Source organism: Bubalus bubalis, chromosome 6, assembly GCF_019923935.1.
Source record: "Bubalus bubalis isolate 160015118507 breed Murrah chromosome 6, NDDB_SH_1, whole genome shotgun sequence".
Lineage (NCBI taxonomy): Eukaryota > Metazoa > Chordata > Mammalia > Artiodactyla > Bovidae > Bubalus > Bubalus bubalis.
In genome coordinates, this window is record NC_059162.1 from 4238611 (window position 1) to 4252192 (window position 13582).

The 13582-nt window shown below is 40.3% G+C and overlaps 1 protein-coding gene across 5 annotated transcripts in view; it reads right to left on the reverse strand.

Moving 5' to 3' along the window:
• PBX1 (PBX homeobox 1) overlaps positions 1–13582 on the reverse strand; it is a 338015-nt gene that overhangs the window by 60077 nt on the left and 264356 nt on the right. For all 5 annotated transcript variants that reach the window (XM_006077418.4, XM_006077421.4, XM_025287446.3 and 2 more), the window contains one exon: positions 12934–13023. In XM_006077418.4, coding sequence (XP_006077480.1) covers positions 12934–13023 — 90 coding nt within the window. The remainder of the gene's footprint in view (positions 1–12933; positions 13024–13582) is intronic.

Sequence of the window (13582 nt, forward strand, 5' to 3'; positions counted from 1 at the left end):
TTAACTTATATGCAGAGTACATCATGAGAAACGCTGGACTGGAAGAAGCACAAGCTGGAATCAAGATTGCTGGGAGAAATATCAATAACCTCAGATATGCAGATGACACCACCCTTACGGCAGAAAGTGAAGAGGAACTAAAAAGCCTCTTGATGAAAGTGTAAGTGGAGAGTGAAAAAGTTGGCTTAAAGCTCAACATTCAGAAAACGAAGATCATGGCATCCGGTCCCACCACTTCATGGGAAATAGATGGGGAAACAGTGGAAACAGTGTCAGACTTTATTTTTCTGGGCTCCAAAATCACTACAGATGGTGACTGCAGCCATGAAATTAAAAGACGCTTACTCCTTGGAAGGAAGTTATGACCAACCTAGATAGCATATTCAAAAGCATAGACATTACTTTGCCAACAAAGGTCCGTCTGGTCAAGGCTATGGTTTTTCCAGCGGTCATGTATGGATGCGAGAGTTGGACTGTGAAGAAAGCTGAATGCCGAAGAACTGATGCTTTTGAACTGTGGTGTTGGAGAAAACTCTTGAGACTCCTTTGGACTGCAAGGAGATCCAACCAGTCCATTCTGAAGGAGATCAGCCCTGGGATTTCTTTGGAAGGAATGATGCTAAAGCTGAAACTTTAGCCACTCATGTGAAGAGTTGACTCATTGGAAAAGACTCTGATTCTGGGAGGGATTGGGGGCAGGAGGAGAAGGGGACGACAGAGGATGAGATGGCTGGATGGCATCACCGACTCGATGGACGTGAGTCTGAGTGAACTCCAGGAGTTGGTGATGGACAGGGAGGCCTGGCGTGCTGCGATTCATCGGGTCGCAAAGAGTCGGACATGACTGAGTGACTGATCTGATCTGAAACCCTGTAAACTGAGTAGGATTATGAGATGTTTTCTCATTGCCATGAGTTCTGGACCATGGATTCGACTGCTTGAGGATTTTAACTACCAGCAATTGTTTCCAGGAAAGGCCAAGCTTACGAGCACAAGGGGGTTTAAAAAAACCCAACATTTACAGTGCCAGGCACTTCTAGAATGTGATCTGGAGAAGTACCAGGGCAGATACTTGGTGACTTTCAGCAGCAAAAACAATTGCACTAGACAAAGAATGAAAACTGACAACTGTAGGTATGTTTCTTTAACCTTTAGATTTGTGTTGTTGTTGTTGTGATACTTGATTTTACCATCCTCTAAACTTTTTTTGTTTACATTTTTTAAATATCCTAAGTATTTTAATAAACTTGAATTAAATAAGCTAATGCATTTAAAATGCCTAACACATGGGAAGAAGTCAATAAGTGTTAGTTATTAATACAATTATTAAATGTCATTTTAGTCTGTTAATTTTCTCTTCTTATTGATTTTTAATTGTTCTTTAATTTACTGCTTTATACTACTTCCTTATTGTATTACTACTTGATCTGTTTTATAATTTTTGTAAGTATGCTCTCAGTGGATGCTATTTATTTCAACCACTCATTCTAGCTTATTTTATGTTTTAATTGTTCTCTTTACTGCTCGTGTATCATAATTGCCTGCAACCTTCGTTTTGCCATTTCACATGCAATTTTCTCCATCTCTTGCCATTTTTATCCTTTCATTGCCTATTTTCTTCTTAATTATGCTTCTCTTGTTTCCTGGATCTTTATAATTTGCCATTATTTTCTTCTATTTTTTAGCCTCATTCATCCATAGATGAATAAAGCTTGTTATCCATGTACTTTGTTGCACTTATTCATTTAACTCATTTTTGAAAATTTTTACTCATTTCAATTATGAAAAATGCCAAGTATTAAGCGTTGACAAAGAGCGACACTTGGTAGAAGTCCTGGCCCTGTGAAGCAGGGTGGCTCCCTATTATCTTTTCTATTGATCTAGGAAAACTGTTACTTCTATAGTTAATGCCCCAGTTTCCTCAATGCTCATCTTCCATCTTGTGTATGATAACTGGATCCCTGGCTAAGTTGGCTAACCAAATATGACACAGTAGTGCTATAGAGTAAGCTGTATCCAGGTAAGGACTATCTATATAATTTTTAGATTTACTTTTAATAAAAGAACTAATCAACCTTAAGCCTTCTAGATGCTACCTACCCTGATAAAATATATAACAGAACAGTCATAACTGAGTTCTTAATAGCTCTTTCCCACATCAGCCTGGCCCCAAAATATAAATTATCAGGAAACATAATGGATTCTCTTACTGTAAGGTTCTTACCACCTCAATTAAGCGTTTAAGGACTAGGGTTTCAAGGGTAGGTCTGGATAAAGGGGAAGAACAGAAGCTTTGTAGTTAGACCATCTTGGGTCCATATCCTGGCTCAATCACTGACTAGCAGTTTGATCTTGGGCAAACCAGTTAACCTCTTTGAGTCTCCATTTTATCATCTATAAAATGGAGACGAGAATGTTTAAAAAGACATTGGCCTAAACTGAAAAGTTGAAAGTGTTACTCTCTCCATTGTGTCTGATTCTTTGCGACCCCATGGACAGGCTCCTCTGTCTATGGAGTTCTCCAGACAAGAATACTGCTGGAGAGGATGGCCATTCCCTTCTCCAGGGAATCTTCCCTAATAGGGAAATGAACCCAGGTCTCCTGCACTGCAGGCAGATTCTTTGTCGTCTGAGCCCAGATTCTCTACCAGGAAAGCCCCTAAGAAAACTGGAGTGGGTTGTCATAGGGCACTCAATAAATATTATGAGCTAGTATTCTTAGTATAGACATGGATATTGGTGGAGGCTCAAGTAATCCCCAGAGCAGCAACCATGTAATTAATTGTGCTTTTGTTCTTCCACCCCTCTAAAAAGGCACGAGACCCCTCAGTTGTTATGCTGGGTCCCTCTATCCTGAGTTCTGATGAGAGAGAGACCTGAAACTTCCCTCATCAGAACCTCATCCTCTTACTGTTAGAGCATCCTCTAGGTCTACACGTTTCCTGAGACTGACTTACACACTCCCAGGCTAGATCAATTCCTGAAGGAGAAATAGAGTATGATTTTAGACAGGTATGTGAGTTTGAAAAACGAATAAGCTCATAGAAGTTTGGGGGAGGTTTCAGAAAATGAATTGGACTTCAAACTAAAAGACACTAGAGAAGAAAGGGGAAGAAATGGCAAAAGATTAAATGAGGAGAAATGTAATTTCTTACAAGTGAGGAAATCATATTATAATTTAACTTCCAAATATCATTAGTCTCTATGTCTATATATTTTGAAAGTTCTTAGTATGGAAGAGGGCTATAAGTCTTAAAAGCCATAAAAGTAGGCACATCAAGTCAGAACCTAAAGCAAATGTAGAATAAACCATCTTATTCCATTTTAAATGGGCCTGTTTGAGTATGAGATAGAGTGAAGGGGTGGCAAGTAGCTAGGGCTGGAAAGAGGAGGGGAACATCTGACAGGCTGGCAAAGAACAGGCTCTTCTATGGATAACTTGTGCTCAGTTCATACTTCCTTTTCCTTCTTTTTTGATTGTTTTGTAAACTATGAGAAAGGGGTAGACCCAAGAAAGGGAAGGGTAAGAAATTTAGATGAAACTTAGAGAAGATAGGCTTACTGTTTTTACATTTAATTGTGTAAAATTTTACCTCAGAAGAGAAAAAAAACTACAAACAAATATCAAACTCCAATAAGTGATATACATACTAGTAGTATTTATTTGGACTAGTAGTATTTATTCATTTATTAGTATTTATTTGAAGTATATGGACTTCCCTGGTGGCTCAGATGGTAAAGCGTCTGTCTACAATGCAGGAGACCTGGGTTCGATCCCTGGGTTGGAAAGATCCTCTGGAGAAGGAAATGGCAATCCACTCCAGGACTATTGCCTGGAAAATCCCATGGACAGAGGAGCCTGGTAGGCGACAGTCCATGGGGTTGCAAAGAGTTGGACATGACTGAGCGACTTCACTTTCACTTTCAGTATTTATTTAGGTGAAAGTGCACTGTTGTCTTTGAAATGCATCAAAAAAGGAAAAAAAGATGGACTGATAGATGGGTGGAAGGATACAGACATGAAAGAAGGATGTACGATGAGGCCAGTGGAATAAAACATTAATGACAGAATCTAGGTGATAGGTATACAGATAAGTTTTGCTATAAAACTCTTCTAAATTTTCTATATGTTGGAAAATTTCAAAATAAAACTGGAAAAATTAAAAAAGGAAAAAAAAAAGAATCTTTAATGCAAAGATAGCTACATAATTCCTTTTCTTAGGGAAGTCTTAGGCAGTATTGAAAGGCTTTACCCACTAGAACAGAGCTTCTCAAACTCAATGTGCTGAGGAATCACCATGGGATCTGGTTAACATGTGAAATCTGATTTAAGAGTCTGGGTGAGGCTTGAGATTCTTCATTGGTTTCAAGCACCCAGGTGATGCAAAGGATGCTGACTTCGGAGGAAGGAACATCTAAGCACAGGCTGCCAGCAAAGACTGGTCATCTGAGAGGTCCAAAACAGAGACTGCTGCTGCTGCTGCTGCTAAGTCACTTCAGTAGTGTCCAACTCTGTGTGATCCCATACACGGCAGCCCACCAGGCTCCCCCGTCCCTGGGATTCTCCAGACAAGAGTACTGGAATGGGGTGCTATTGCCTTCTCCAATGCATGAAGGTGAAAAGTGAAAGTGAAGTCGCTCAGTCGTGTCCGACTCTTAGCGACCCCATGGATTGCAGCCCACCAGGCTCCTCCATCCATGGAATTTTCCAGACAAGAGTACTAGAGTGGGGTGCCATTGCCTTCTCCAAAACAGAGACTGGTCCTCTCTAATTCCCAAAGGGTTTTTAGACATAAAGAAAGGTTTAAATCAAGATGAATTCAAAGACATGTATAGCTTAAGCTTGGAAAATTATTAAATTAGATGATTAGGGGAGGACAGAGTTGGAAATTGCTGCAAATAGAACCATAATAAGTGTTGGTATTTATGTATTTGTATTTTTAATCTTCCTTCATATAATTAATTCATTGTTTGAAGCACATTATTACACTAATCTGAGTTAACTTCTTGCATATGGTTAATTTTTAATAGAGTTCAATTTATACAAGGAAAAGCTTATTTAAGCAGAAAGCATGCCTTTCTGTGTTCTGTGTTAGGAAGTCTATTGTTTCACAGCGTGAACACTATTGTGCCACTTTTGGTGACCACTATGGGACTGGCAGAGCATCTAGAATTGCTCTGTCCAACATGGCAGCCACTAGCCATCAAATTAGACATAATTAATAAATTCATTTTCTTAGTCACACTAGCCACATTTCAAGTACTTAACAACCACGTGTGGCTAATGGTTAACTTATAGGACATCAATGAAATTTCCACCAGTGTAAAAAAGTTCTTTTGGAAAGCATAACTTTTGGCAGAGTCACCTTGCAAATCTATAAATGAATGGCAAAGTCAATCCATGTTTATAAGCATATATTTTTAGTTGATAGGAATTATTATATATATATATGTAAATACCTTTTATGATGGCCATTCCCCAAATTCTTTAAAAATAATATTACATTGATGATATTGGGTGCCATAGTCCTTCCCTTTCAGAGAAGCTGGGGACTATACCAGGAAACTCCCAGTCCTTCTAGCTTTCTGTGACTTTACAGAGTACAAGGACCATGTCCTATTGATATTTGCATTCCTGGCACCGGGTATCAGAAGGTTCGTAATAAATCTGTTGAATAAAGCATTTATTCATTTACTTTTTGGTTAGTTGCTTCAGACTCAAGTCAGTCATGCCTTCTGCCTTATATCTCTGTGAAAATGGAGAATATTTAAAGACATGGAATAGAATTTCCCTAAACTCAATTAGAGCCAGAGATAGAGATTTTTTAAATGTACCAAATTTTAAAATAACAATTGTATTTTCTTTAAAAGAGGTTTAATATTTTATCTGAAAATAAGTTTGTCTAAGAACATGAAACTCCTTCCCAGAGGGAAAGGGGGCCATCTTCTGAAATCAATAGTAACTTTTTCCACAATTGAATTCAGCCAATTTAATTACCTTAATATTTACTTAGGTCTAAGGGGCTATGCCACCTTCAGGAGCAACCACAAAAACAAACTGCCCTTTGGAGGTTGTAATTTTTTTTCTTTATAGAGCAGAAGGCAGGGGCGACTTGAATCTGGAACAACTAACCTGGTCCTAGCCCAGAAACAGCATGGCTGTCCAGGAACACGTGTGGGCCCAAATGGGCAGGATGATGTATCAATTTCAGTGAAAATAGCATGGTACCATTGTTATATCATAGGTGACACTCTTCCCCAAAATACAAATTTATCTTTTCCTTATAGCTTTTAAGATATTTCCTTTCCTCCCATATTTTCTTAGGAATGGAAAAACATCATGCTTGTAAGAACAGGGATACTGAAAGAGGCCTTTGACATCATTCAGCTCAACTGTCCTTTCTAGAGTTCAGGAAACTGAATCCTATCGAGAGAAAGTGACTTGTCCAGTCACACAGGCAGAAAGTAGCAGAAATGAAAGATACATATACACATTTCCCCACATACACTTTAAATGTGATCATGTTTGGAGTGACTGTATCACTAGGTTTGAGATCAACAAAATTCTTTGTGACTACTTCTACTTCTAAAGAGAACGTCATCTCCACAAAAGGATACTTTATTATAGGTTCATGGTATGACATTTTTGTCAGGAGGGGAGTAGATTTCTCAAACTATTGCTAGTTGGTCTTGAATTCCTCTCTTTTGCTTTATAACTTAATTTCAAATCCCCTCCTAAACTACAGAATTTATTAGTTCCCTTGTCCTACCTAGTATTCCAAGAACAGGAAGCCTAATCTCAAATAAAATGTTGTGTGAGACTGAAAGTTAAAATACATCCTGATTGGCATCAGGGTCTCCAACTTGACCTGAATATATTATGAAGTAGCCTCATTCCTTTAGGTCAAAAATGTTATTGATGATATATTTATTGAATGAATAGATGAATGAATATATGAATAAATGAATGAATAAATATATGAATATGCCATTGAATGATCTGGCCTCATTCACCTTTTATACCTATAAGGACTTTTACCTGGCAGCTGAGGAAAACCAATGGATTGCATATGAAATTACAATATTGGGATTTTTTTTTTTTTTTTGCTTCAACTATTGTGGACTCAAACAGAATACTTTTCTGGTCTCAGATGCTCAGTTGATACAGTATTAAGGCTTAAAGGCCACATCATGTAAGACGTTAAAGGGACTTACTCTGGTTTCCTTTAGGCTCTGTCATCAGGGAGAACCAGGCTATAGGCTTCTGGAAGGCAGGAGTCCATCAGCTCTGTACCCCTGCCTTCAACCCTGCAGATGCGGGTTCACTGTGTTCAAGCCCGTCCTCACGCTCTTTACCCATGAGCCTGGCGCTGTTCACTGCTACCTGTCCATAGGACCAGAGAAGCCCAAAGGCAACAAACTGGGGCACATCTGAATGTTTTAATATCTTCAAAATTCACATTTGGTTCGGTATAACAATTAAGACTTCATATAATTAAAGTGAGTTTTTAAAGATCTGCATATGATTTTTAATTATCATTCTCACTCCCCACAATTCCCTACAATTGCACATGTGGCAACATCTTATATACTTTAACTGGAAGGAGGTCTCTCAGAAGCAGTTAAGAAAAAATTAAAATGATGGCATGTGGCCAAGTATTACCAAGTAACCTCTGTGATATCCAAATGCCTGAAACATGTTCACTAAAATAGTTGACTATTTTTTGCCTCAATTTATACTTTTTATTTCTTTTCTTTGTAAATGTCCTTTTGTCCCTTTGCCTAACATGGGAAAAAGCAAAAACAAAAATAAAAACACGTAAGTTATGGTTTACAAAGATCAAAGCCTCATCGCTATTTTTCCACTACTATGATTATCACAAAGTAAAATCAATGAGATTTTTCTTTCATCAACTGACGTTAATGGCACTCTGCCTTTATAGAGAGAATACCAACACTTTATTTCCATTTTCACTTCATCCTTTGAGTAAGAAAACTCTTACATTGGTTATCTATCAACATTTAAGAGGGGACTGGAATGAACTTACTCATTTATGTCACATTCTAAAATAATTAAAAATAAATCATTTCACTCTAAAAACTGAATGCTTTCTGCCACCACAAATCTCTGAATTCAAAGGAAGAAGTTAACATGAGGCAAGCTTTCTCCTTCCCACAAGATCCGATCGGGGGTAAGTGATGGAGCAGCGAGAAAGCATGGTGGAGGCGAACTCAAATGCAAAAGTTGTCTGGCGAGAGGAGCCTACGGTTGAGTCTGCTGTCCCTGAAGTGAACAGTAGAAATCAAAAAACATACTTGTAGGACTCCAGAGTTAACTAAGCTGAACGGACCTTAGAGCTTATTCACTGGGAAAATTTGACAGATGAATGATATAGAGATGAAGAGACTTGCCAGAAGAAAAGCCACAAGAAGAATCCAAGTTTCCTGACTTCAAGTTGCTGCTACCTTTTACCTGTTCGTACAGGTTCTGGTCCAAAGTCTGGTAGAGACAGCATTGAGAACCCTATAAAAACCGATGTTCTCCAGACTTGTGGTTGCCAAGGGGGGCTGGGGGGGGAGGGGAAGGCAGGACTGGGAGTTTGGCATTAGCAGATGCAAACTATTATATATAGGATAGATATACAACAAGGTCCTGCTGTAAAGCACAAGGAGCTATATTCCACATCCCGTGACAAGCCATAATGGAAAAGGATATGAGAAAGAATGTGTGTATGTATAATTGAGTCACTTTGCTGCACAGAAGAAATTAACACAATATTTTAAATCAACTACAGTTATAAATTTTTTTTTTTTAAAGAAAAGATATTCTCTTGCTATGTGGATGGCTACCCCATAAACAGGTTTTGGTAAGGGGATTCTTTTAAGAAAGATAGCATTAAAGAATTCAAAGTGATAATTCTCTTGAAAATATCATTACTGTACAGCTTAATTTATTTAATGCTGATCTGACTCTTATTCTCAGAGAATCTGCCTTGGTCAAAAAGTTTTTCCAAAAAGGAATACTTAAAAAGCTTTTTGAGTTAAAAAGAGAGCCTATTGTGAGTTAGTAACTCATTTAAGAGAAAAGTCATTACTGGATCCTTTACAGCTGTTATGTAAGATGTGGCATTTTAAAATTCAGTGGTAACTTGTCTCCTTCTATCTGATTTATTCATTCAACAAACATAATTTGAGCAACTAATATATATATTTTAGGACATGTATTTGGGAATGAAATACAGAGAGTGTGAAGTGTGTCTGTGCACATATCTGTAATGCAAGGGAATGTATATATATGATAGAGAGAAGAGCGAAAGGAGGGTTAAGAAGACAAACAGTGAGGAGGAGCTAGGTGTGGGACAGTCAGTGATGTGGGGGAGTGGGTGGGACACGGAAGGTAATATAGGAAGAAAGGACATTTCCATAGATGACACATAGGTGTGAAGGTTGGGGGATGTGTGTAGCCAGGTAAAGGTGAGCTGACCACATTGCTTGGCATCCAAAGATTACTGGATGACAGGATGAGGGGGATGGATAAGTAGATAGGGCCAGAGCGTGGAGGATTCTGAATGTCAGACTCAGGGACTGCATTTTCCTTGGTGGGCAATAGAGAGGTGCTCATGATTTCTGGGCAAGGAATGACAAAATTCAGGGGATGTGGGTAAGAAAAAGGAGACACTGAAGGCAGTAATGGTAATTAAGAAATATGCACAATAGCTAGCTAATAAGCTTTTCTAGAAGGAAGGTGGTGGCCATGGGAAAGGAAAGCAAAGAGTGGCTTTGAGAGCTAAGTGATCTTTCAGCCTGTCTGATGGACGGAGAAGTGCAATAATCTCCCTCCATCTCTTAGAACCACTCTAAGCCCAGTAAACACTGCCCGTTGTCATTTGAGAACACAAAGCACTTAAGGAGCTATAATTTAACGCTCACCATGGCTAAGGAAGGGGGTCCTTAAGCCTTGTATAACTCTGCATCCTTTTCAAAAGCATACCTTTCCATCAGAAGAGGGAAAAAAATGGCAACTGTGTCCTAACCTATCTTCACTAGGAACTACCTACTGGGAAAACTACTCACACAGAGGAAGAAGGTCAAATTAGAAAGTTATCACTTACAACATTTCATCTGCACTCATGTGGAACAACTGATGCTTTGCCAAGACCTTTCCTACCTATTTTCTCATTTTCCCTAAAGCAGCCATGAAGGTATTAAGAGTGGGAATTACTACCCCCATTTTATAAAGACAAGGTTTGACGCCTGTCCATGGACACATGTGAGTAACAAGGACCAGAGTCTCTCAACTCCCAGCGCAGGGTTCTTACCACTACACATTGTGACCCCATTGCTACATGGGCTGAGTTAATGCAAGTGGTCTGAACTCCATGAGATTTAAAATAGACGCTGGTTGGATAAGATGTGGGTGCTGTAAAAACCTAGTCAGGAGAGCAGATAAAGGCTGCCCAGAAAATGTCGTCCGCTGAGTGAAACACAATCCAGAGCCCAGCTGGGAATTCCATTGCCTCCTTGGGTTTTGGAATTGTTTATTTTTATTCCTTGGCTCAAATCTTTCATTCCTGTCCTTGTCTCTTCTCATCTCACTCCTTTTTTTCTCTCTCTCCTCCTAGCAGCCAGTACCCCTCTCTGTACATACGCATGTCTCGGCATCTAATACCACTCTCTAAAAATAGCTCTGACAAGCTTAGTCTCCTGCAGGTGACACAACTTAAAATTGATACCAAAAGACCAGACCATATCATGATCAGCCTTTGATTCATTTACCCTGTGTACTAAAGACCCTGGAATAAAATAAACACAGTTCACAGGGGAAAAAAATTAATGCAAAATGAGACTCTTTCAAGTGGCATTTTCCAGCCCAGTTTTTTGTGGTGGGTTTATGTAATCAGACATAATAGTCTGCACATGTGTGGTTACACGATTTCAGAAATGATTCCCAGCCCACCAGATGACGTCAGAGGGGCCCATGGTGAGCCCCCTGAGTCTGAGGGCGGCTCTCTTCTGCTCAATTAGGAAAGATGCCAACTAGCAGGACTGTCAGTCCAACTTCCTGCCCAGTCACGTAGAGTTTCTTCAGTTCTTGTTCTGAGTGTGCCCACAGTCTCCTCCCCACACTCTTTTCCTTCATCATGTTCCTCTCATCCACTTACACACAGAGCAAAACTTTGCCTGGAAAGACCTATATTCCAGCTCAAAAAGATCCAGGCCACGTATACATGCCTATGCGCTCCCCCAACACAGAACAACTTAATTCATTTGGAATCCATTTCTGAGAAGAGAAGTCTCCATCACACTGTCTTGGATTTTTCTAAGCAGGCACCTGGCAAGTCAGCCACGAATGTAAGAAGAATAATTAGTATAAGCACAAGAAGGGAAAAATCCTTCTACTCTGGAAACTCTTTCTAAAAAACAGACACAGGTGCCCAGAGTATGTCTAACAGGGTCAGCTTTGACCTCCCACTTCCCTCCCAGAGAGGAACTTGACAAATATTACAGAAATTCAGAGGATATTTTGCCAAAGGAAGGTAGAAAATAAAGAATTCTTACTTGGAAGAGGCCTTTAAAGTCACCAGGACAGTTACCACCTGGTACTTAACCCTCTTCCACAACATCCTGACCAAGTATTAATACTTAGCCAAACCACGCCTGAATGCTCCAATGATGGGGATGCTTGGCTTCCATAGGCAACAGACCCCTTCTTTGGACAGCACTGACTGTAAGAAAGGCCCCTCCAATGTTGAAGCAAAATGTTTCTACTCAGGGTTCTACCCTTTAGATCATTCAGAATGAAGCCAATATCTCACAGATGACAGCATGTGTCTAACTATTACTTACCATCAAACCTTCTCTTTAATAGGTTAAGAATTCCTAATTTTTCTCAACCATTCCTCATCTGATGAAACAGCTGGTACCCTCTTGTTTCCTTCCAGTCTGGCCATCGTCATGTACAATTTCACCAATGTAGAGTTGAAAAGCTCTCACTATTTTCATTGCAGATGCCATACCTCAATTAGTATAGGCGAGGATTACACTATATACAACGCCCACCTTTCCTTCCTTCCGTCACCCATGTATTTTAATCCCAACAACAGAAATGAAAAAAAAAAAAAATTCCTCACCATCATCCAATCACAGTTTTCTTAGTTCTGAGCCAGTAGTTCTACTGGAGCATCTCATGACCTCTAAAAGCCTAAGAAATCACCCCTGATCCAAAGAACAGCCTCCTTTTCCAGACTGCCCTCTTGTCCCAGCTTGCTGTCACCGCTGCTGAGATAGCGGACGATTGATCTGAGAAATCAAGTTGGATTGCTGTCCCAAATCTACACTCGGTTCTCCTTGTGTCTGTCTGATCGATTTCACTCTGTGCGACATAGCTTGTCGCTATGAATTTTCATGCTAGTCAGGAGCCGCCAGTGCGCCCAAGAACAAGTAGAAGATGGTCTGCACCCCTCCCCACCCCCTCAACCTCGCCAGCCTCTGTGTTAATTTTTCTTAAATCATCCTTAGATTGGAGAAAGGTGTTTTGTTAAAGACCACAGACCAGGATGCAGGGGATGCCGGTTACCAGTCCTTCCCCATCAGGTTCTCAGGTCCCTGCTTGTGGCGACATCTCCTACCACTGTACAAGGTGTCACCTGTTTGGCAGCCCCTCTCAGCTGAAAGCATGTGGCCGCAGGTGCCATGCAAACACTGATTGTGTGTGACAGCCCTAGACGCCAGCTGCCTGCATGAAGCCTGCCCAATCGCCACTTTTTTTGAGGGTAGAATGCTGCCGATGGCATGACTGATACAGAAACAAGAAACTAGGTGACCGTAAAGCTAAGATAAGTCCTACTAAGTGGCATTCTGAGCCCTGTGGCTTTGAAATAATTGGCAGTGATAGAATAGAAACAAAGGGTGGGGGGAGCCTTGTTTTCTTACACTGATGCCCTGCGGACTGTACATCTGACTGGCTGCGAGTCCGTCACTGTATCCTCCTGTCTGGCTGATAACATGGCGAAGGGTATCCACCTAAACGGATGAACAACAACAGAGAGGAGATTAGTCAGAGAGATGCAGGTAAGTGACACAGGTCATCAGCACACAGGCTATCATTCGGGCACGCCAAATTAATGCAACCATTGGAGATATTCTTCCTGGGAAAGGAACCATTAGGAGGCTGGGCCTCCACTCTCTGCCAAATCCATTATCCTTTCTGAGCTTAGTAAGCAAGATAGAAAAACGGTCAAAGAAAGCTGGGTTTCCCAACAATGAAACTACTGTTGCATAAGACAGCAGGGATTGGGTGATGGAGTGGGTGAGTGGGGAGGCTGAAAGATCTTTCCCTTCCTTCCAGATCGTCCTATATAATTTCTTTGCTCAGGAGCTTATAAAAGTCAAGGTTCTGTTTAGAAGGGCCAGCCAGCCACCTCACAGAGAGAACAGTATGCGACTAATGCTGTCTTTTTGAGGACTTAAATAATGGCCGTTTGTCTACTCTTTTGGCCAAAACCTGACCATGTATCTTCAAACTTGGTGCCAGGCAATGTTTCCAAAGCAAGGGGCTGAATCGCCAGCCAGCTGGTCTATT